The sequence below is a fragment of the Pseudophryne corroboree genome, chromosome 1, assembly GCF_028390025.1.
Source record: "Pseudophryne corroboree isolate aPseCor3 chromosome 1, aPseCor3.hap2, whole genome shotgun sequence".
NCBI lineage: Eukaryota > Metazoa > Chordata > Amphibia > Anura > Myobatrachidae > Pseudophryne > Pseudophryne corroboree.
In genome coordinates this window covers 951,252,419-951,276,746 of record NC_086444.1, presented here as the reverse complement: position 1 = coordinate 951,276,746, position 24,328 = coordinate 951,252,419, and the positions used below count along the sequence as shown (strand labels likewise).

Here is a 24,328-nt window from a genome sequence, read left to right as displayed (position 1 = left end):
GAGTTAGATTTGGGTGTGGTGTGTTCAATCTGCAATCTAATTTGCCGTGTAAAAATAAAGCAGACCATATTTACCATGCACAGAAATAAAATAACCCAACCAAATCTAACTCTCTCTGCAAATGTTATATCTGCCCACCCTGCAGTGCACATGGTTTGCCCAACTGCTAAAAATTTTCCTGCTGCGATCAACTTGGAATTAACCCCTCTGTGTCTACTTCTAGACTTGATATGACACCATAACTGGTATTTGTATTGCTTGATACAGATGAGTCCTCAAACATTGTGGCTCATGGTGTATGATTTAGGCTCCTAAGTCGTGAGTTGTAAATAACATTATGGCATGGGTTATGTGCCATGCCATGTAATACACAGTTTAACCGCTGGGTGGTGACTGCTCCATGTTAAGCCTACAGTGCTGAATACAATGCTGTGACAGTAGATTCATGAGAGGCTGGCCAATCACGTTCTTCCCTTTATAAAAAATTTTTTCCCCTTCTACAAAATACAATGTTACGCTGCCGCCCTGTTCACATTATTTATTTTGTCATTACATTGTGTATTAAGTTCTGGATTTTATTAACATAAACAGCTTTATTATCTCAAAAAAGCATTCCAGGTTTAGTTGCTATCAAATTTATAGAAACATGAAATCCACTGTATCACTGTGTTTATATCTAATTAATGTGACTGGATATGAGAGGTTTGTCCTTACTATGTAAAAAATCTGCTGTCAAAGCCTAGAACAATAAAATAATAATTGAATCTTAACATTTTAGGCAGATCTAAATTTCATTTACTTATTTATTTATTACCAGTTATTTATATAGCGCACACATATTCTGCAGCACTTTACAGAGACTATTTGGCCATTCACATCAGTCCCTGCCCCAGTGGAGCTTACAATCTATATTCCCTACCACATGTACAAACACACACACACACACACACACACACACACACACACACACACACACACACACACACACACACACACACATTCACGCTAGGGTTAATTTTGTTAGGAGCCAATTAACCTACAAGTATATTTTTGGCTTAAGGGAGGAAACTGGAGCACACGGAGGAAACCCACGCAAGTACGGGAAGAATATACAAACTCCACACAGTTAGCGCCATGGTAGGAATTGAACCCATGACCTCAGTGCTGTGAAGCAGTCATGCTAACCATTACCCCATCCGTACTGCGCAAATTTTAATGTATTCTAGATACATTTTTCTGCACATACTCACACATACACATTATATATTATGCAAATATATTTTACAGCACAAAGAGGGAAATTCAATTACCCACAGTAATTTACCGTGGCTAACTGACCCCTTGGGAATATTCAATTGACCCTAATGCCAGCAGTCAAAGAAAAATCCCCAATAAGCATTCCTATCAGCTCAATTTTTTTTAAAAAATACATAGGTCCAGGAATTTACACAGGTGCAGATTGGGATGGAAAACCAGCCCGGGAAATTTATGGAAGCAGCCCTAATGGGGGTGCTGTCTGATAAGGGGGGAAGGTCTGTAGAGGAGCAAGATCCCTCTTCATAGGGCCTGATTGTACGCAATTGTAGCCTTTCTTGAGTATTTGCAGCAGTTATGTCTGAGACCAGGGGCAGATTGGGAACGGAAAGTGGCCCTGTAAAATTTTGTAGAAGAGGCATGACATGGGCAGCACAAGAGGAAGAAAATACCATGTAGCCATGGCAGCATCACTGGATGGCAGAGTTGCAGTACTGCAGAGATAATATAAATGAATGAATGAGAAAAATGCAGTGTACAGAGTGTGGTGGACTGCCTGTCATGTGGGGGAAGGGGCCACATAACAACACACAAAACAGGCCACACAGACATGTCGGCCTACCAGGAATCTACCTGGTGGACCCTATGGTAATCCGCCCCTGAACTTATACCAGATCCTATGTTTTGAGTGAAAATGGAAAAATCTTCATATTAAAATAATGGAGCATAAATGAACAGCCCAATGATAAACATCAGACAAAAATTGCGATAGTACACTGTTTTTTTCCTCAAAAATTTAGCAGGAACTTAAATATCCCCCAAAGTCTTGACCACAATCTACATGGTAGATTGTGGTCAAGGACAGATATGAATGATAAATATTCCTTGCACAATGCTGCATAAAATGGTGGCGTTACATAAATAAATGATAATCAGAAAAATAATTTCATTTTTAGTACAATATTATTATCTAGCTGCACCTTTAATAATAAAAATGTACAAAAAAACAGTTAAATATAATAAATTACAATGTATTTGACAGGCAAGAGACACATGAACAGAGGTCTGTAGACTAGTCAAATGATATACATGCAGGCTGTGAGTACCAGAAGGCTAACTATGCATAAACACTCAATTACTACTTTGGGAAGTGGGGGAGGAGGGTCATAAATGCATGGGCACAGTGGGGAATGTACATACTCTGATGAAGTCAATGTGATTGAACAAAACTCATCAGTGACTTCTCCCCTAGATCTACCCATATGATCAGCATTTTATAGACTGCACGAACAGAGTGGTCTGGATCAAGGGGGTCAGTCCGACCTGATCGCACGCTAGGATTTTTCACTGCGCTGCGATCAGGTCACTTCTGCGCATGAGTATGCACTGCAATGCGCAGGCCCATCGTACGGGTACAAAGCGGATCATTGCTGAGCGAGGGATTTAGCGAAGAATCCATTCCCACAGCCGATTGCAAGGAGATTGACAGGAAGAGGGCATTTGTGGGTGTCAACTGAACATTTTCTGGGAGTGGTTGGAAAAACGCAGGCATGTCGAAGCGTTTGCAGGGCGGGTGCTTGACGTCAATTCCGGACAAGAACAGGCTGAAGTGATTGCAGCGGCTGAGTAAGTTCTGAGCTACTCAGAAACTGCACAAAACATTTTTGTAGTGCTCAGCTGCACATGCGATCGCACGCTTGCAAAGCAAAAATACACTCCCCTATAGGCGGCGACTATCTTTTCGCAGCACTGCAAAAAATAGCTAGCGAGCGATCAACTCGGAATGACCCCCCAAGTGTCCTTTTCTAACAACCATTGTTGGAGCGCTAAAGGGTGAACTTCCCTCCAGCAGCTTTAGGTAGGGCTGGACTGGGACTGAAAATCTTTCCTGCCATTTAATGCATACAGCCCTACCTTGGCAATGGAGCCTGGCTCCTAACACCCTCATAGCAGCTCCTCTATATGTGCAATGTGATGTGACATCACATCATGCCTTACAACCATCTCATAGTGCAGAGCGCTTTGAGGCAGAGCTGTTCAGCCAGACCTCCAAACTGCTCAGTCTCTGACTGCCGACCAAGGGGCTAACCTAGACTTTTCTTTTATGGGGGCATTGTAACAATTATTACAGTACTGAGTTAGACTCATCTCCTTTGAATTCCTGAATCCTCTTATTTATACTCTTACAATACAAATAAAACTACATTTAAAACATACAGATGTACATACATCATTCTCTGTATTATAATACACAAATCACACAATGCAACCGGAAGAGGATTCATACTCCAGACCATATATGCTTTTGTCAGAAATGTATCTGTCGAGTTCATATGTAATTATGTAGCATGTGTTTGCACCATGGTTATGACAAATGTCCCTCTACCAAAGCCAAACACTTAACACACAACATATTTGCTCTTATGTAGTAAGCCTAGTAATTCTAGTTATGAGGGCGCTAGATAGCAGAATACAATAGATGTTGTTCTGGCAAGGAGCAATGGTGAGTGATAGACTCAAATACAGCACCCTCACTGCTGATTGGCCACTAGAGTAATGTGCAGTAATCAGGTCCAAGATTGGTTGGGAAACCATCAACTGACTGAAGGCAAGATGGTGGTACCCATGTAACAACCATTGGGGGCATTTCCTGTATTCAGAACTGTTTAGAGCCAATCAGCAGCTTGCTTTAGTAATAACTTGTTTTTTTCACTAAGATATTTTAAAAGGCATCAGTGTTACCCATACCTAGCAACATTGGTGCTTTGAGATGTGGGATACTATGCACACTTCATGGCACCCCGTCTGCATCACTGTGGGGGGCAGCCCAGCACTCTCCAAGATGCTGGGCTGCCCCAGGCTCTCCATGCATTGTGAATAGATGACGTGCACATGCGCGCGGCATCTATAACCTGCTGCTCTGGATACGGGGCAGTTGAGAGGTATGATATTACCTGTTGTCTATTATATATTGTACTTTGCTGTGGAAGTATTTAACATTCATTTACATAAAAGCTAATTTTACATAAAAGCTCAATACAGTATGGGCCTGATGCAGTGTTGGAAGTGAATTAGGTATATTTATCTCAGAAAAAGGATGCTAGCAAGTAATATATATATATATATATATATATATATATATATGTATATATATATATATATACCCATATGCTGAGTTGTACACATCTTGAGATGAGATGAAGCTGTATCTTCATATGTTGCACATCATCATTAGCATGGACTATCATCAGTCCTATACAAGGTATAAAAGAAACACATCTTTTTTCACTTACTCTATGTCAAGTTTGCATAGCCTTCATTTGTATGAGCATGAATCACAAGCCAATTCCATCTGTTCGGTCATACAGTAAGTATACAGTAGATGTGACTGGAATGCGATGCACCCATATTTACCTGCAGTGCCAGATTAAGGTCCACATGGGTCTGGAGCTGAGATTTAGGAAGGGCCTATTATGTGCCATCACAGGTAGTGTTATCAGCTCTGTAGAGAAGTTCTCCCGGGTGGGGGGTGGGTGACATACTATATCACTGCACTACCTCCCCATACTACATCACTAAGCTACCTTCCCACACCACACTACTGTGCTACCTTCCAAAGGCACATTACTGTGCTATCTTCCCACACCACCATACTGTGCTACCTTCCCACACATTACTGCGCTACCTTTTCGCACCACAGTACTGCATTACATTCACCCACCACCATACTGCGCTACCTTCCCGCACTACCATACTGCGCTACCTTCCCACACCATAATACTGGCGCTACCTCCCATCACATTACTGCACTACCAATCCACACACTATCACTACACTACCTCCCCATACTACTTTACTGCACTGTCTCCCCACAGTACATAACAGCACTATACTACCTACCAATACTCCATCACTACACTACCTACCCATACTACATCACTCAGTGCCCCCCCACCACATTACATAACTGCATTACACTTCAGTAATCCTTCCTCCCATTACATTAGCACAGACACAGCCTAAACAGGCAGTTACCTTTAAGGAGGATGTCTCTGTCTCTTTCCTTGGGACCCGAGCTACATACACAGAAACATTGACTCCGGAAAATTTGAATAGAGGGGTCAGTCTTACAACAGGGAGTGAGTAGGGGAGGGTCTGTGAATGGGAATGGTCAGAACATAGGAAAAGAGGGAGGCAGCTGGGGTATAAGAGCAGAAGGGGGGTGGGCCTGGGCCTGGAGTTGGGAGGGTCTATCTGGATGTCTCTGCCTACTCATAATGCAGGGCAGCCAAGGCTGGAGTAGGGACAAGCTACAGCATCAGACCAGAGGTGAGCACAGGGCTGGACTGAGCTTAATTTTTTGGGAAAAGGACTAAAGATTTTGGCGCCCCTTGATGGGTGTGGTCTCACAAGGAAGGGGTATGGCCACACAATAGTACCCCCAAGGGTACAGGGAAATAATGGATAACAAGGATATAGTGGGTGACAGGAAGATAGTGGGTGAGTGGGGAGACAGGGAGATAGTGGGTGACTGGAAGATAGTGGGTGACTGGGGAGGCAAGAGTAACAGGGAGATAGTAGGTGACTGGGGATGCAGGGGTGACAGTGAGATAGTGGGTGACTGAGGAGGCAGGGATGACATGGAGATAGTGGGTAACTGGAAGGTAGTGAGTGACAGGGTGATATACATAATAATACAATTAATAGAGAGATATTAGAGAAAATTTTATATATTTATAATATATAATATAGACATATGAAAATCAGACTTGATGGCCCCTCATCTTGCCCACTTGCCTCAGCCCAGAGTGGGTGCGGGATGAGATGAACTTGACGACAGGCCCTTCAGAGTGCTCCACTTGGTCTCCACCAGGGGTTAAAGTGAGCCGGAACGGGGCGGAACTGCATTTCATCAGTTACACTTGGAGACGGAATGCAGTTCCACCTCCTTCGGCTCACCTAACCCGATGTGTGCCCGGCGCCGCAGGGAGATGCCAGGCGCCCACTGAGATTGTGTTACCAGTGGGCGCCCGGCTCCCTCTCCACAGTAGCAGCCGGAAGCAGGATCTCACTACTGAGCTTTGGCTTCCAGCTCTGTCAGTGTGCGCTATGGGAGAGACGTCATTACGTCTCTCCCATAGTGCTGAAGAGCGGACGCCGGGAGGACTGCAGCGGTCGAACGCGGGAGCGGGGCTTGGTGAGTATGGTGGGGTTTTTTTTGTTTTCTTTTTAACATGTGTGTGTATTTACTGGGGGCAAGCTACAGGGGGGCTTACTACAAGGGGGCCGACTACAAGGGGGCAAGCTACAAGGGGGCAAACTACTGGGGGCTAACTACAAGGGGCAAACTACTGGTGGGCTAACTACAAGGGGGCAAACTACTGGGGGCTAACTACAAGGGGACAAACTACTGGTGGCTAACTGCAAGGGGGTAAGCTACTGGGAGCAAACTACAAGGGGGCAAGCTCCACAGTGGCAGCCGGAGGCAGGAGCTCACTACTGAGCTCCGGCTTCCAGCTCTGTCAGTGTGCGCTATGGGAGAGACGTCATTACATCTCTCCCATAGTGCTGAAGAGCGGACGCCGGGAGGACTGCAGCGATCGAACGCGGGAGTGGGGCTTGGTGAGTATGGTGGGTTTTTTTTTGTTTTCTTTTTAACATGTGTGTGTATTTACTGGGGGCAAGTTACAGGGGGGCTAACTACAAGGGGGCCGACTACAAGGGGGCAAGCTACAAGGGGGCAAGCTTCTGGGGGCAAACTACAAGGGAGCAAGCTACTGGGAGAAACTACAAGGGGGCTTACTACTGGGGGAAAACTACAGGGGCATATTTCTACTGGGGGCATTACTACTGGGGGCATAACTACAGGGGCGCATTACTACTTGGGGCATAACTACAGGGGCATTACTACTGGGAGCATTACTACAGGGGGCATAACTACAGGGACAAACTACTGGGGGCATAACTACAAGGGCTAAACTACAAGGGCATTACTACTTGGGGGCATTACTACAGGGGGGCATTACTACTGGGGGCTAAACTACAAGGGGGCTAAATTACTGGGGGCATAACTACAGGGATAAACTACTGGGGGCATTGCTACTTTGGGCATTACTACAGGGGGGCATTACTACTGGGGGCTAAACTACTTGGGGGCTAAACCACAAGGGGACATAACTACAAGGGCTAAACTACTGGGGGCATTGCTACTTGGGGGCATTACTACAGGGGGGCATTACTACTGGAGGCTAAACTACAGGGGGGCAAACGACAAGGGGGCTTATATACTGGGGGCTAAACTACTGGGGCTAAACGACTGGGGGCAAACTTCATAGGGCTAAACTACTGGGAGCATTACTACTGGTGGGCTAAACTACTGGTGGCATGACTGCAGGGGCTAAACTACAGGGGGCATTACCACGGGGGGCTAAACTACACGGGGCAAACTACATGAGGACTAAACTACAGGGGCTAAACTACTGGGGTCATTACCACTGGGAGGCTAAACTTAAGGGGGGTAAACTACTGGGGTCATAACTGCAGGGGCATTACCACTGGGGGCTAAACTACTGGGAGCATAACTACAGGGCTAAACTACAGGGGGCTAAATGACTGGGGGCATTACTACAGGCGACATTACTACATTACTACTGGGGGCAATACTACACAGGGGCATTCTCATTAAGGGCATTACTAATGGGGGCACTAGTAATGAGGGCATTGTAAAGGGGGCAATTCATAAGGGGCATCACTCCTGGGGACATAAGGGGCACTACTACTGGGGGCATTGCATAAGGGGCACCACTACTATGGGCTCTATGTAAGGGGCACTACCACTGTGGGCACTACCAGTACAGTTGACACTGCATAAGGAGCACTACTATGGTGGGCATTGTATAAGGGGTGCCACTGCTGTGGGCATTGGGGGTAATTCTGAGTTGATCGCAGCAGGAACTTTGTTAGCAGTTGGCCAAAACCATGTGCACTGCAGGGGAGGCAGGTATAACATGTGCAGAGAGAGTTAGATTTGGGTGGGGTGTGTTCAATCTGCAATCTAAAATGCAGTGTAAAAATAAAGCAGCCTTTATTTACCCTGCACAGAAACAAAATAACCCACCCAAATCTAACTCTCTCTGCACATGTTATATCTGCCTCTCCTGCAGTGCACATGGTTTTGCCAAACTGCTAACAAAGTTCCTGCTGCGATCAACTCAGAATTACCCCCATTGTGTATTACAGGGTGCTACTACTGTGAACTTTATGTGTATTAGGGGTGCTACTACTGTGGGCATTATTACTATTGTGTGACCACACCACTTTTTTTGAGACCATGCCCCTTTTTTGGACCACGCGCCATAGGTGCGCAATACCTTTATTGCATGGGCCACAGGGGGAGGGGGGGGTTACACCACTTCTCTAGGACCACTTTAAGCACTGGTCTCCACCATCTGGTTGCTGTCAGGTACGCAGCATATGCTCAACTCCTTCCCTGGCTGCCAACTGCCCCTGCCCGTGACCTGTGCCCTGGCGTGCATGGCCCCAGTGGCATACACATCCACAGGCTCTGTATTCTCTCCCCTCCCCTCCGTATCTGTCACAGCCACTGCTGGCAGCATACTATTTCCCTTGCTGGCAGGTGAGTGGCTGGGAGGCACTGGCGGGTAGGCAGCGGCACATGTGGGTGACCGGCTGGCATCTTGCAGCAGCAGCGGAGTTGTCACATGTATGGCAGACCGTGACAGCTCCTCTAATTGTCCGACCAGCCCTGGGTGAGCAGCAGGGCAGGTGGGACATGGCGCAGGGGTATAGGGGGGTGTTTGTTTATGCCGAAGGGGCGGGCCTAGGAAGCTGCAGGATGCAGTAAAAGGAAACTGTTGTTTCTATCTACAGCAGCACGGAGATCTGCAGATGCAATAGGCCTATTTTGGAGAGTAGGCCTGGAGCTGCAGCTCCATCAGGCCCATTGTTAATCCAGCCCTGATTACCTGCACCCACTTTTTGAGCATGTACAATGCAAATGTATGTAAAGTTATTCTCTGCAAATGCATTGAGCTCTGCATCATCCCTTATTTGAGAAATTGGTATCAATATTGTGATGTTTTTGCAAATATTCTAAAGAAATGATTGACAGCAGATACTGTATGCGTAAAAAGTTAAAGTCTCAGTAACAATTATGGGATACAACTAGTGATGAGCGGGTTCGGTTTCTCGGAAACCGAACCCCCCCGAACTTCTCCCTTTTTACACGGGTCCGAGGCAGGTTCGAACCTTCCCGCCTTGCTCGGCTAACCCGAGCGCGCCCGAACGTCATCATCCCGCTGTCGGCTTCTCGTGAGATTCGGATTCTATATAAGCAGCCGCGCGTCGCCGCCATTTTCACTCGTGCATTGGAGATGATAGGGAGAGGACGTGGCTGGCGTCCTCTCTGTTTATTGTTGAAGTTGATTGGTTTATTGCTTAATTGTGGGGAGGACTGGGGAGCAGCTGTTAGGAGGAGTACAGTGCAGAGTTTTGCTGATAATTGACCACCAGTTTTTATCCGTTCTCTGCCTGAAAAACACGCTCCATACCATATCTGTGCTCAGTGTGCTGCATAATATATCTGTGCTGAGTGCTCACACTGCTTAATTGTGGGGACTGGGGAGCAGCTATAGCAGGAGTATAGTGCAGAGTTTTGCTGACAGTGACCACCAGTATACGTTGTCTGCCTGAAGAAAAACACTCCATATCTGTGCTCAGTGTGCTGCTTTATTGTGCGGACTGGGGACCACCAGTATAATTAATATTATATAGGAGGAGTACAGTGCAGAGTGCACTGCTGTACCTACCTCTGTGTTGTCATCCATTAAGTATACTATCCATCTACATTCTATACCTGTGGTGCATTTTAGTTTTGCAGTTTGCTGACACAGTGTCCACCAGTATACTATATATAGCAGTACAGTAGGCCACTGCTGTACCTACCTCTGTGTCGTCACTCGTCATCCATTAAGTATACTATCCATCTACATTCTATACCTGTGGTGCATTTTAGTTTTGCAGTTTGCTGACAGTGTCCACCAGTATACTATATATAGCAGTATGGTAGGCCACTGCTGTACCTACCTCTGTGTCGTCACTCGTCATCCATTAAGTATACTATCCATCTACATTCTATACCTGTGGTGCATTTTAGTTTTGCAGTTTGCTGACAGTGTCCACCAGTATACTATATATAGCAGTACGGTAGGCCACTGCTGTACCTACCTCTGTGTCATCATCCATTAAGTATACTATCCATCTACATTCTATACCTGTGGTGCATTTTAGTTTTGCAGTTTGCTGACAGTGTCCACCAGTATACTATATATAGCAGTACGGTAGGCCACTGCTGTACCTACCTCTGTGTCGTCACTCGTCATCCATTAAGTATACTATCCATCTACATTCTATACCTGTGGTGCATTTTAGTTTTGCAGTTTGCTGACAGTGTCCTCCAGTATACTATATATAGCAGTACGATAGGCCACTGCTGTACCTACCTCTGTGTCGTCACTCGTCATCCATTAAGTATACTATCCATCTACACTCTATACCTGTGGTGCATTTTAGTTTTTCAGTTTGCTGACAGTGTCCACCAGTATACTATATATAGCAGTACGGTAGGCCACTGCTGTACCTACCTCTGTGTTGTCATCCATTAAGTATACTATCCATCTACATTCTATACCTGTGGTGCATTTCAGTTGTGCGCAGTAAATATAGTAGTAGGCCATTGCTATTGATACTGGCATATAATTCCACACATTAAAAAATGGAGAACAAAAATGTGGAGGTTAACATAGGGAAAGATCAAGATCCACTTCCACCTCGTGCTGAAGCTGCTGCCACTAGTCATGGCCGAGACGATGAAATGCCATCAACGTCGTCTGCCAAGGCCGATGCCCAATGTCATAGTAGAGAGCATGTAAAATCCAAAACACAAAAGTTCAGTAAAATGACCCAAAAATCAAAATTAAAAGCGTCTGAGGAGAAGCGTAAACTTGCCAAAATGCCATTTACGACACGGAGTGGCTAGGAACGGCTGAGGCACTGACCTATGTTCATGGCTAGTGGTTCAGCTTCAAATGAGGATGGAAGCATGCATCCTCTCGCTAGAAAAAAGAAAAGACTTAAGCTGGCAAAAGCACAGCAAAGAACTGTGCGTTCTTCTAAATCACAAATCCCCAAGGAGAGTCCAATTGTGTCGGTTGCGATGCCTGACCTTCCCAACACTGGACGGGAAGAGCTTGCGCCTTCCATCATTTGCACGCCCCCTGCAAGTGCTGGAAGGAGCACCCGCAGTCCAGTTCCTGATAGTCAAATTGAAGATGTCACTGTTGAAGTACACCAGGATGAGGATATGGGTGTTGCTGGCGCTGGGGAGGAAATTGACAAGGAGGATTCTGATGGTGAGGTGGTTTGTTTAAGTCAGGCACCCGGGGAGACACCTGTTGTCCGTGGGAGGAATATGGCCATTGACATGCCTGGTCAAAATACAAAAAAAATCAGCTCTTCGGTGTGGAATTATTTCAACACAAATGCGGACAACAGGTGTCAAGCCATGTGTTGCCTTTGTCAAGCTGTAATAAGTAGGGGTAAGGACGTTAACCACCTCGGAACATCCTCCCTTATACGTCACCTGCAGCGTATTCATCATAAGTCAGTGACAAGTTCAAAAACTTTGGGTGACAGCGGAAGCAGTCCACTGACCACTAAATCCCTTCCTCTTGTAACCAAGCTCCTGCAAACCACACCACCAACTCCCTCAGTGTCAATTTCCTCCTTACCCAGGAAAGCCAATAGTCCTGCAGGCCATGTCACTGGCAAGTCTGACGAGTCCTCTCCTGCCTGTGATTCCTCCGATGCATCCTTGAGTGTAACGCCTACTGCTGCTGGCGCTGCTGTTGTTGCTGCTGGGAGTCGATCGTCATCCAAGAGGGGAAGTCGGAAGACCACTTGTACTACTTCCAGTAAGCAATTGACTGTCCAACAGTCCTTTGCGAGGAAGATGAAATATCACAGCAGTCATCCTGCTGCGAAGCAGATAACTCAGGCCTTGGCAGCCTGGGCGGTGAGAAACGTGGTTCCGGTATCCATCGTTAATTCAGAGGCAACTATAGACTTGATTGAGGTACTGTGTCCCCGGTACCAAATACCCTCTAGGTTCCATTTCTCTAGGCAGGCGATACCGAAAATGTACACAGACCTCAGAAAAAGACTCACCAGTGTCCTAAAAAATGCAGTTGTACCCAATGTCCACTTAACCACGGACATGTGGACAAGTGGAGCAGGGCAGACTCAGGACTGTATGACTGTGACAGCCCACTGGGTAGATGTATTGCCTCCCGCAGCAAGAACAGCAGCGGCGGCACCAGTAGCAGCATCTCGCAAAAGCCAACTCGTTCCTAGGCAGGCTACGCTTTGTATCACCGCTTTCCAGAATAGGCACACAGCTGACAACCTCTTACGGCAACTGAGGAAGATCATCGCAGAATGGCTTACCCCAATTGGACTCTCCTGGGGATTTTTGACATCGGACAACGCCAGCAATATTGTGCGTGCATTACATCTGGGCAAATTCCAGCACGTCCCATGTTTTGCACATACATTGAATTTGGTGGTGCAGAATTATTTAAAAAACGACAGGGGCGTGCACGAGATGCTGTCGGTGGCCCGAAGAATTGCGGGCCACTTTCGGCATTCAGGCACCGCGTACAGAAGACTGGAGCACCACCAAACATTCCTGAACCTGCCCTGCCATCATCTGTAGCAAGAGGTGGTAACGAGGTGGAATTCAACCCTCTATATGCTTCAGAGGATGGAGGAGCAGCAAAAGGCCATTCAAGCCTATACATCTGCCCACGATATAGGCAAAGGAGGGGGAATGCACCTGACTCAAGTGCAGTGGAGAATGATTTCAACGTTGTGCAAGGTTCTGCAACCCTTTAAACTTGCCACACGTGAAGTCAGTTCAGACACTGCCAGCCTGAGTCAGGTCATTCCCCTCATCAGGCTTTTGCAGAAGAAGCTGGAGACATTGAAGGAGGAGCTAAAACAGAGCGATTCCGCTAGGCATGTGGGACTTGTGGATGGAGCCCTTAATTCGCTTAACCAGGATTCACGGGTGGTCAATCTGTTGAAATCAGAGCACTACATTTTGGCCACCGTGCTCGATCCTAGATTTAAAACCTACGTTGTATCTCTCTTTCCGGCAGACACAAGTCTGCAGAGGTTCAAAGACCTGATGGTGAGAAAATTGTCAAGTCAAGCGGAACGTGACCCGTCAACATCTCCTCCTTCACATTCTCCCGCAACTGGGGGTGCGAGGAACAGGCTAAGAATTCCTAGTCCACCCGCTGGCGGTGATGCAGGGCAGTCTGGAGCGAGTGCTGACATCTGGTCCGGACTGAAGGACCTGCCAATGATTACTGACATGTCGTCTACTGTCACTGCATATGATTCTCTCACCATGGAAAGAATGGTGGAGGATTATATGAGTGACCGCATCCAAGTAGGCACGTCAGACAGTCCGTACGTATACTGGCAGGAAAAAGAGGCAATTTGGAGGCCCTTGCACAAACTGGCTTTATTCTACCTAAGTTGCCCTCCCTCCAGTGTGTACTCCGAAAGAGTGTTTAGTGCAGCCGCTCACCTTGTCAGCAATCGGCGTACGAGGTTACTTCCAGAAAATGTGGAGAAGATGATGTTCATCAAAATGAATTATAATCAATTCCTCCGTGGAGACATTCACCAGCAGCAATTGCCTCCAGAAAGTACACGGGGACCTGAGATGGTGGATTCCAGTGGGGACGAATTAAGAACTGTGAGGAGGGGGATGTACACAGTGAAAGGGGTGAGGAATTGGAGGATGATGATGAGGTGGACATCTTGCCTCTGTAGAGCCAGTTTGTGCAAGGAGAGATTGATTGCTTCTTTTTTGGTGGGGGCACAAACCAACCAGTCATTTCAGTCACAGTCGTGTGGCAGACCCTGTCGCTGAAATGATGGGTTCGTTAAAGTGTGCATGTCCTGTTTATACAACATAAGGGTGGGTGGGCAAGGACAATTCCATCTTGCACCTCTTTTTTCTTTCATTTTTCTTTGCATCATGTGCTGTTTGGGGACAATTTTTTGGAAGTGCCATCCTGTCTTGATTGACACTGCAGTGCCACTCCTAGATGAGCCAGGTGTTTGTTTCGGACACTTGTGTCGCTTAGCTTAATCAAACAGCCACCTTGGTGCGCCTCTTTTTTTCTTTGCATCATGTGCTGTTTGGGGACAATTTTTTGGAAGTGCCATCCTGTCTTGATTGACACTGCAGTGCCACTCCTAGATGGGCCAGGTGTTTGTGTCGGACACTTGTGTCGCTTAGCTTAGTCACACAGCCACCTTGGTGCGCCTCTTTTTTTCTTTGCATCATGTGCTGTTTGGGGACAATTTTTTGGAAGTGCCATCCTGCCTGACACTGCAGTGCCACTCCTAGATGGGCCAGGTGTTTGTGTCGGCCACTTGTGTCGCTTAGCTTAGTCAAACAGCCACCTTGGTGCGCCTCTTTTTTTCTTTGCATCGTGTGCTGCTTGGGGACTATTTTTTTGAAGTGCCATCATGCCTGACACTGCAGTGCCACTCCTAGATGGGCCATGTGTTTGTGTCGGCCACTTGTGTCGCTTAGCTTAGCCATCCAGCGACCTCGGTGCAAATTTTAGGACTAAAAATAATATTGTGAGGTGTGAGGTATTCAGAATAGACTGGAAATGAGTGGAAATTATGGTTATTGAGGTTAATAATACTATGGGATCAAAATGACCCCCAAATTCTATGATTTAAGCTGTTTTTTAGGGTTTTTTTTTAAAAAAAAACACCCGAATCCAAAACACACCCGAAACCGACAAAAAAATTTCGGTGAGGTTTTGCCAAAACGCGTCCGAATTCAAAACACGGCCGCGGAACCGAATCCAAAACCAAAACACAAAACCCGAAAAATGTCTGCTGCACATCACTAGATACAACTAATGATGTGCGCAAAGCGACAGTACAAATCACAATAATGAAGGGAGCTAAAAACTAATTTAACAAACTGTATAATCCATGCTGCAACAGATATACAGGAAAAAATTATAACTTATGAAATTTAAGTTTTGCTGTCAAAAGAATATGCTAAAGTAAAGCTATTTATAATATGAATATTGACTATATTTCACATTATACATTCCCACACATAGGGGGTAATTCTGAGTTGATCGCAGCAGGATTTTTGTTAGCAGTTGGGCATAACCATGTGCACTGCAGGGGAGGCAGATATAACATGTGCAGAGAGAGATAGATTTGGGTGTGGTGAGTTAAATCTGCAATCTAATTTGCAGTGTAAAAGTAAAGCAACCAGTATTTACCCTGCACAGAAACAAAATAACCCACCCAAATCTAACTCTCTCTGCAAATGTTATATCTGCCCCCTGCAGTGTACATGGTTTTGCCCAACTACTAAAAAATGTCCTGCTGCGATCAACTTGGAATTACCCCCATGATGTGATCTGAAAAATAACTAACATTTCTCTTCCACTCTTTAAAACGGGCATCCTTTAAATGACAATTATAAAATGATGCAAGATTTAATACATATGCAAATTATGATACTTTGGTTTAATTTGGCTTTTTAAGCTCAATGATTTATTTTGGAGAGAGGAGGATGTTAGAGAATACTATCTGAATGGATAATTAGAAGCAGCTTTTGTGTCCTGCAGTATTAAGACATACTTATAAAAAATATATATATATTGTTATATTTGGAAGCAATCATCATTGAGAACTAAGAATTCAGCAATTTTCACTACTTAATCAGTATGCTCTTATGACATGCCCAAGCTCAATAACCCAGATTCATAACATATCTGTTAAGATTTGTTTAGCATACTGCATACTGTATATAGAATATAAACCTTCATAATACCAAAACTTGACATTATCTTCATAATTGCAGTATAATTTACATGTAGAGTGGGAGAAGGATGACCTGAGTTTACCACCATTGTTATTTATTTATTTGGATATTTATGTTAATTATAAAGCATACTCTGCATAATAATTCACAAAAAAAAATATTCTACACAAAAACAGAGCAAGGACATTCAAGGTTAACAGAGACAAGGTTAAGACAGTGGGAAGAGAGAACCCTACTCATGGGAGCTTACAAGCTAGAGGGAGAGAGTAATGCTGACACAACTATAGCTAGAGGGATGGAATAGTAGTTGGTAGTGCCCAGAGGGAATAGCATCTTCTGGGGGTTAGACAGGCTTTACTGAAGAGGTAAGCTTTGAAAGAGCACTTGGATTATTGAAGGTTGGTGAGGAATCTGCTCAGGCAGGGTATCGAGTGAAGCAGAACAGTGAAAGTCTTGGGGGCAGTGGCGAAAGGTAGTAATCAGAAAGGAAGTGAGGAATAGGTCAGAATGCAATCCAAAAGAGCATGATGGATAGTATCTTGTGATAAAGTCAAAGATATAGGGATATATAGGGAATATATATAGATAGATAGATAGATAGATAGATAGATAGATAGATAGATAGATAGATAGATACGGATATAGCTAGATAGGGATAGATAGGGATGGTGCAGGTGAAGGCTTTGAAGGGGAGAAAGAGTAGCTGGAAAGGTATTCTGGAGGTTATGGGGAGCCGGTTAGGTAATATTTGAAAAGCAGTGCTGTGCATTTCAAATGGTGAGTGAAAATCAGTCTCTGCATTTAGGACTGATTGCAATGAAGACTGATTGGTGTAAGTTAAAGTAGCCATGGAGTGAGATAAAGAGATACTATATAAGGTTATTAGTAATTTATAGAGTGAGAAAGTGGCATATTTTGCCAATTTCTCAAAGGATGAAATGACAAGACAATGCAGGGGTATGGAAGTGTTGAAAAAAAACAAAACCTAAGGATAAGTCAAGGACTACACCAAGGCGACATGGGTGACTGTTGCATTTTTATGTCTTCTGTTCCATATATTCATTGCATATGAGTCTTCTCATTTGTCCTTGGAAATTAGGACCAATAAGCCTCTGCTTTGGTCCCTTGATATTTTTCTCTCTGGACCTCTCATCTCTCCACCTCAAGGCATCTGTTCTTACTCCTGGATCTCCATCTACCGTGGTCCCCTGGTTGCTGAACTAGCACTCTAATGCCTACTTTTTATACTGAGCTCAGGAATGAGAGCACAGGAAGCGGGCAGCTTTTCAGCACAATGGATTCCTGGGCAGAGGATTAACATAGTTGTCCTAGGTTAGGGAGAGTGTCCTTCCCAACATTCAAGGGGAAAAAATAAGAATTTACTTACCGATAATTCTATTTCTCATAGTCCGTAGTGGATGCTGGGAACTCCGTAAGGACCATGGGGAATAGCGGCTCCGCAGGAGACTGGGCACAAAAAGTAAAAGCTTTAGACTAGCTGGTGTGCACTGGCTCCTCCCCCTATGACCCTCCTCCAAGCCTCAGTTAAGATACTGTGCCCGGACGAGCGTACATAATAAGGAAGGATCTTGAATCCCGGGTAAGACTCATACCAGCCACACCAATCACACCGTACAACTCGTGATCTGAACCCAGTTAACAGTATGATAACCGTAGGAGCCTCTGAAAAGATGGCTTCCAACAATAAACAACCCGATTTGTTTGTAACAATAACTATATACAAGTATTGCAGACAATCCGCACTTGGGATGGGCGCCCAGCATCCACTACGGACTATGAGAAATAGAATTATCGGTAAGTAAATTCTTATTTTCTCTGACGTCCTAGTGGATGCTGGGAACTCCGTAAGGACCATGGGGATTATACCAAAGCTCCCAAACGGGCGGGAGAGTGCGGATGACTCTGCAGCACCGAATGAGAGAACTCCAGGTCCTCCTCAGCCAGGGTATCAAATTTGTAGAATTTAGCAAACGTGTTTGCCCCTGACCAAGTAGCTGCTCGGCAAAGTTGTAAAGCCGAGACCCCTCGGGCAGCCGCCCAAGATGAGCCCACCTTCCTTGTGGAATGGGCTTTTACAGATTTTGGCTGTGGCAGGCCTGCCACAGAATGTGCAAGTTGAATTGTACTACAAATCCAACGAGCAATCATCTGCTTAGAAGCAGGTGCACCCAGCTTGTTGGGTGCATACAGTATAAACAGCGAGTCAGATTTTCTGACTCCAGCCGTCCTGGAAACATATATTTTCAGGGCCCTGACTACGTCCAGCAACTTGGAGTCCTCCAAGTCCCTAGTAGCCACAGGTACCACAATAGGTTGATTCATGTGAAACGCTGAAACCACCTTAGGGAGAAATTGTGGACGAGTCCTCAATTCCGCCCTATCCGAATGAAATATCAGGTAAGGGCTTTTATAGGATAAAGCCGCCAATTCTGATACGCGCCTGGCTGAAGCCAGGGCCAACAGCATTACCACTTTCCATGTGAGATATTTCAAATCCACTGTGGCAAGTGGTGCAAACCAATGTGATTTTAGGAACCCTAAAACTACATTGAGATCCCAAGGTGCCACTGGAGGCACAAAAGGAGGCTGTATATGCAGTACCCCTTTGACAAACGTCTGAACTTCAGGCACTGAAGCCAGTTCTTTCTGGAAGAAGATCGACAGGGCCGAAATTTGAACCTTAATGGATCCTAATTTTAGGCCCATAGACAATCCTGCTTGCAGGAAATGTAGGAAACGACCCAGTTGAAATTCCTCCGTAGGGGCCTTCTTGGCCTCACACCACGCAACATATTTTCGCCAAATGCGATGATAATGTTTTGCAGTTACATCCTTCCTGGCCTTGATCAGGGTAGGGATGACTTCATCTGGAATGCCTTTTTCCTTCAGGATCCGGCGTTCAACCGCCATGCCATCAAACGCAGCAGCGGTAAGTCTTGGAACAGACAAGGTCCCTGCTGGAGCAGGTCCTTCCTTAGAGGTAGAGGCCACGGGTCCTCCGTGAGCATCTCTTGCAGCTCCGGGTACCAAGTTCTTCTTGGCCAATCCGGAGCCACGAGTATCATTCTTACTCCTCTCCTTCTTATGATTCTCAGTACTTTTGGTATGAGAGGAAGAGGAGGGAACACATATACCGACTGGAACACCCACGGAGTTACCAGAGCGTCCACCGCTATTGCCTGAGGGTCCCTTGACCTGGCGCAATATCTGTCCAGTTTCTTGTTGAGACGGGACGCCATCATGTCCACCTTTGGTTTTTCCCAACGGTTTACAATCACTTGGAAGACTTCTGGATGAAGTCCCCACTCCCCCGGGTGGAGGTCGTGTCTGCTGAGGAAGTCTGCTTCCCAGTTGTCCACTCCCGGAATGAACACTGCTGACAGTGCTATCACATGATTTTCCGCCCAGCGGAGAATCCTTGCAGCTTCTGCCATTGCCCTCCTGCTTCTTGTGCCGCCCTGTCTGTTTACGTGGGCGACAGCCGTGATGTTGTCCGACTGGATCAATACCGGTTGACCCTGAAGCAGAGGCCTTGCTTGACTTAGGGCATTGTAAATGGCCCTTAGCTCTAGGATATTTATGTGAAGAGACGTTTCCATGCTTGACCACAAGCCCTGGAAATTTCTTCCCTGTGTGACTGCTCCCCAGCCTCTCAGGCTGGCATCCGTGGTTACCAGCATCCAATCCTGAATGCCGAATCTGCGGCCCTCTATTTTGAAGATGACCCTTCTGTAACCACCACAGGAGAGATACCCTTGTCCTTGGAGATAGGGTTATCCGCTAATGCATCTGAAGATGCGATCCGGACCATTTGTCCAGCAGATCCCACTGAAAAGTTCTTGCATGGAATCTTCCGAATGGAATCGCTTCGTAAGAAGCCACCATTTTTCCCAGGACTCTCGTGCACTGATGCACTGACACTTGTCCTGGTTTTAGGAGGTTCCTGACTAGCTCGGATAACTCCCTGGCCTTCTCCTCCGGGAGAAACACCTTTTTCTGGACTGTGTCCAGAATCATCCCTAGGAACAGTAGACGTGTTGTTGGAATCAGCTGTGATTTTGGGATATTTAGAATCCACCCGTGCTGACGTAGCACTACCTGAGATAGTGCTACTCCGACCTCTAACTGTTCCCTGGACCTTGCCCTTATCAGGAGATCGTCCAAGTAAGGGATAATTAATACGCCTTTTCTTCGAAGAAGAATCATCATTTCGGCCATTACCTTGGTAAAGACCCGTGGTGCCGTGGACAATCCAAACGGCAGCGTCTGAAACTGATAATGACAGTTTTGTATCACAAACCTGAGGTACCCTTGGTGAGAAGGGTAGATTGGGACATGGAGATAAGCATCCTTGATGTCTAGAGATACCATATAGTCCCCTTCTTCCAGGTTCGCTATCACTGCTCTGAGTGACTCCATCTTGAATTTGAACCTTTTTATGTAAGTGTTCAAAGATTTTAGATTTAAAATTGGTCTCACCGAGCCGTCCAGCTTCGGTACCACAAACAGCGTGGAATAATACCCCTTTCCCTGTTGTAGGAGGGGTACCTTGATTATCACCTGCTGGGAATACAGCTTGTGAATAGCTTCCAATACTGCCTCCCTGTCGGAGGGAAACGTTGGTAGAGCAGACTTCAGGAACCGGCGAGGGGGAGACGTCTCGAATTCCAATTTGTACCCCTGTGATACTACCTGCAGGATCCAGGGGTCCACTTGCGAGTGAGCCCACTGCGCGCTGAAATTCTTGAGACGGCCCCCCTCCGTGCCCGAGTCTGCTTGCAGAGCCCCAGCGTCATGCTGAGGACTTGGCAGAAGCGGGGGAGGGCTTCTGCTCCTGGGAAGAGGCTGCATGGTGCAGTCTTTTTCCCCTTCCTCTGCCCCGGGGCAGGAACGAGCGGCCTTTTTCCCTCTTGCCCTTATAGGGACGAAAGGACTGGGTTTGAAAAGACGGTGTCTTTTTCTGCTGAGAGGTGACCTGGGGTAAAAAGGTGGATTTTCCAGCCGTTGCTGTGGCCACCAGGTCCGATAGACCGATCCCAAATAACTCCTCCCCTTTATACGGCAATACTTCCATATGTCGTTTGGAATCCGCATCACCTGACCACTGTCGCGTCCATAACGTTCTTCTGGCAGAAATGGACATCGCACTTACTCTAGATGCCAGGGTGCAAATATCCCTCTGTGCATCTCGCATATATAGTAATGCATCCTTTAAATGCTCTATAGTTAATAATATACTGTCCCTATCCAGGGTATCAATATTTTCAGTCAGGGAATCCGACCAAGCCACTCCAGCGCTGCACATCCAGGCTGAGGCGATCGCTGGTCGCAGTATAACACCGGTATGTGTGTATATACCTTTTAAGATATTTTCCAGCCTTCTATCAGCTGGTTCCTTGAGAGCGGCCGTATCAGGAGACGGTAAAGCCACTTGTTTTGATAAGCGTGTGAGCGCCTTATCTACCCTAGGGGGTGTTTCCCAACGTGCCCTAACCTCTGGCGGGAAAGGGTATAGTGACAATAATTTATTAGAAATCAGCAGTTTTTTATCGGGGGAAACCCACGCTTTATCACACACCTCATTTAATTCATCTGACTCAGGAAAAACCACTGGTAGTTTTTTCACACCCCACATAATACCCTTTTTTGTGGTACTTGTAGTGTCAGAAATGTTCAACGCCTCCTTCATTGCCGTGATCATGTAACGTGTGGCCCTACTGGACATTACGTTTGTCTCGTCACCGTCGACACTGGATTCATTATCCGTGTCAGGGTCTGTGTCGACCATCTGAGGTAACGGGCGTTTTAGCGCCCCTGACGGTGTCTGAGACGCCTGAACAGGCACTAATTGATTTGTCGGCTGTCTCATGTCGTCAACAGTTTTTTGCAAAGTGCTGACATTGTCACGTAATTCTTTAATTACTACCATCCAGTCAGGTGTCGACTCCCTAGGGGGTGACATCACTAACACAGGCAATTGCTCTGCTTCCACATCATTTTCCTCCTCATACATGTCGACACAATCGTACCGACACCCAGCACACACACAGGGAATGCTCTGATAGAGGACAGGACCCCACTAGCCCTTTGGGGAGACAGAGGGAGAGTTTGCCAGCACACACCAGAGCGCTATATATATACAGGGATAACCTTATATAAGTGTTACTCCCTGTTATAGCTGCTGTATTTATATATTAGCTGCCAATAGTGCCCCCCTCTCTGTTTTACCCTGTTTCTGTAGTGCAGGACTGCAGGGGAGAGTCAGGGAGCCGTCCTTCCAGCGGAGCTGTGAAAGAAAATGGCGCTTGTGTGCTGAGGAGAAAGGCTCCGCCCCCTTCATGGCGGCCTTTTCTCCCGCTTTTTTAGGAAACTGGCAGGGGATAAATGCATCCATATAGCCCAGGAGCTATATGTGATGCATTTTTTTTTAGCCATATAAGGTTTTTATATCGTTTTTATTGCGTCTCAGGGCGCTCCCCCCCAGCGCCCTGCACCCTCAGTGACCGGAGTGTGAAGTGTGCTGAGAGCAATGGCGCACAGCTGCAGTGCTGTGCGCTACCTTATTTGAAGACAGGAACGTCTTCTGCCGCCGCTTTCTCCGGACCTCTTCGCTCTTCTGGCTCTGTAAGGGGGCCGGCGGCGCGGCTTCGGGACCCATCCAGGCTGAACCTGTGATCGTCCCTCTGGAGCTAATGTCCAGTAGCCAAGAAGCCCAATCCACTCTGCAGTCAGGTGAGTTCGCTTCTTCTCCCCTTAGTCCCACGATGCAGTGAGCCTGTTGCCAGCAGGACTCACTGAAAATAAAAAACCTATTTAAACTTTTACTTCTAAGCAGCTCAGGAGAGCCACCTAGCTTGCACCCTTCTCGTTCGGGCACAAAAATCTAACTGAGGCTTGGAGGAGGGTCATAGGGGGAGGAGCCAGTGCACACCAGCTAGTCTAAAGCTTTTACTTTTTGTGCCCAGTCTCCTGCGGAGCCGCTATTCCCCATGGTCCTTACGGAGTTCCCAGCATCCACTAGGACGTCAGAGTAAAAAACATGGATTTTATTCAAAATTAGCCACTTCTTTCATTAGTAATACTTGTAAGAGGGTATTTTATTAGGTACCCAATCATACCTACTACATCAGTAGCACTATCAGGGTCTATTGACTATGTAGTGTCTATAGCTCCTAGGAGTAAGCTCTGTTATATTTTCTTCTATTCATTCTAATAATTATTTTGATGTAATAATAAGAGACACCATTGAAGGCTTTTTCAGTAGTCATGAACACTCAGTGCTATTTATGACTGCACACACCCAGGGATATATTTGTCAGTTAGTAATCAGCAGTGATTGCAAGCTGCTACTTAGTAATAGCATAGCTTAATGTCACTAATTTCTGCAGTTTTTTTAACCACCTTTTTCTAAAAGTGGTTTATGACTTAAACAGTTGCAATTCTGTTTTCATTTCATTTTACTGAATTACTGCCTTAAATGAGATAACAACAGCTTCAGCAAATCACAACAATGTTGACTTGAGATAAACAAAATATACACCAAAAATACCACAACAACAATGACATACTGTACCTATGTGTAAGCCTTCTGTGACTGACACATACTGCAGTCTCTTGATCCTGGGCAATGCAAATTTTATGTCGGTTACATTTCATTTTTAAACATGGGTCTTTTGCTTTATCCAAAGCTGAAAAAAACCAAAAAACAAACAAACACTTATTTAGAAAGGATATTTAAGTATCTATAAATAAAGTAATAATAAAAAAGATATTTATAGTATATTTATATTACAGTACTGTCTCTCACACTAACAAAGTTATGCTGGTACATTGAGTCAGGTTAAAAAAACAAAAACAAACACTAAAAATGTAAACTTTAAAATACGCTGATCCAAAGGAAGGCAAGCAGGAGGCATCCGTAATTCAACGACAGAGAGGGGAAAACCACATTTAATTTTCACCCTCGAGGATGTCTTATCAATCCTCATCAGATGCTGATTGAAAACAACAGTGGTTTTTCAAAAGACGTGTTATGTTTTGGGAGGAGTTGATGAGAAGTGATTACTGCACACTCTTATTTAGGCGTAAGTAATG

At 45.7% G+C, this 24,328-nt stretch overlaps 1 protein-coding gene across 3 annotated transcripts in view; it reads right to left on the bottom strand.

The window, feature by feature from the left end:
• SPOCK3 (SPARC (osteonectin), cwcv and kazal like domains proteoglycan 3) overlaps window positions 1–24,328 on the bottom strand; it is a 504,342-nt gene that overhangs the window by 116,403 nt on the left and 363,611 nt on the right. For all 3 annotated transcript variants that reach the window (XM_063920424.1, XM_063920425.1, XM_063920423.1), the window contains one exon: window positions 23,808–23,922. In XM_063920424.1, the coding sequence (XP_063776494.1) occupies window positions 23,808–23,922 (115 nt within the window). The remainder of the gene's footprint in view (window positions 1–23,807; window positions 23,923–24,328) is intronic.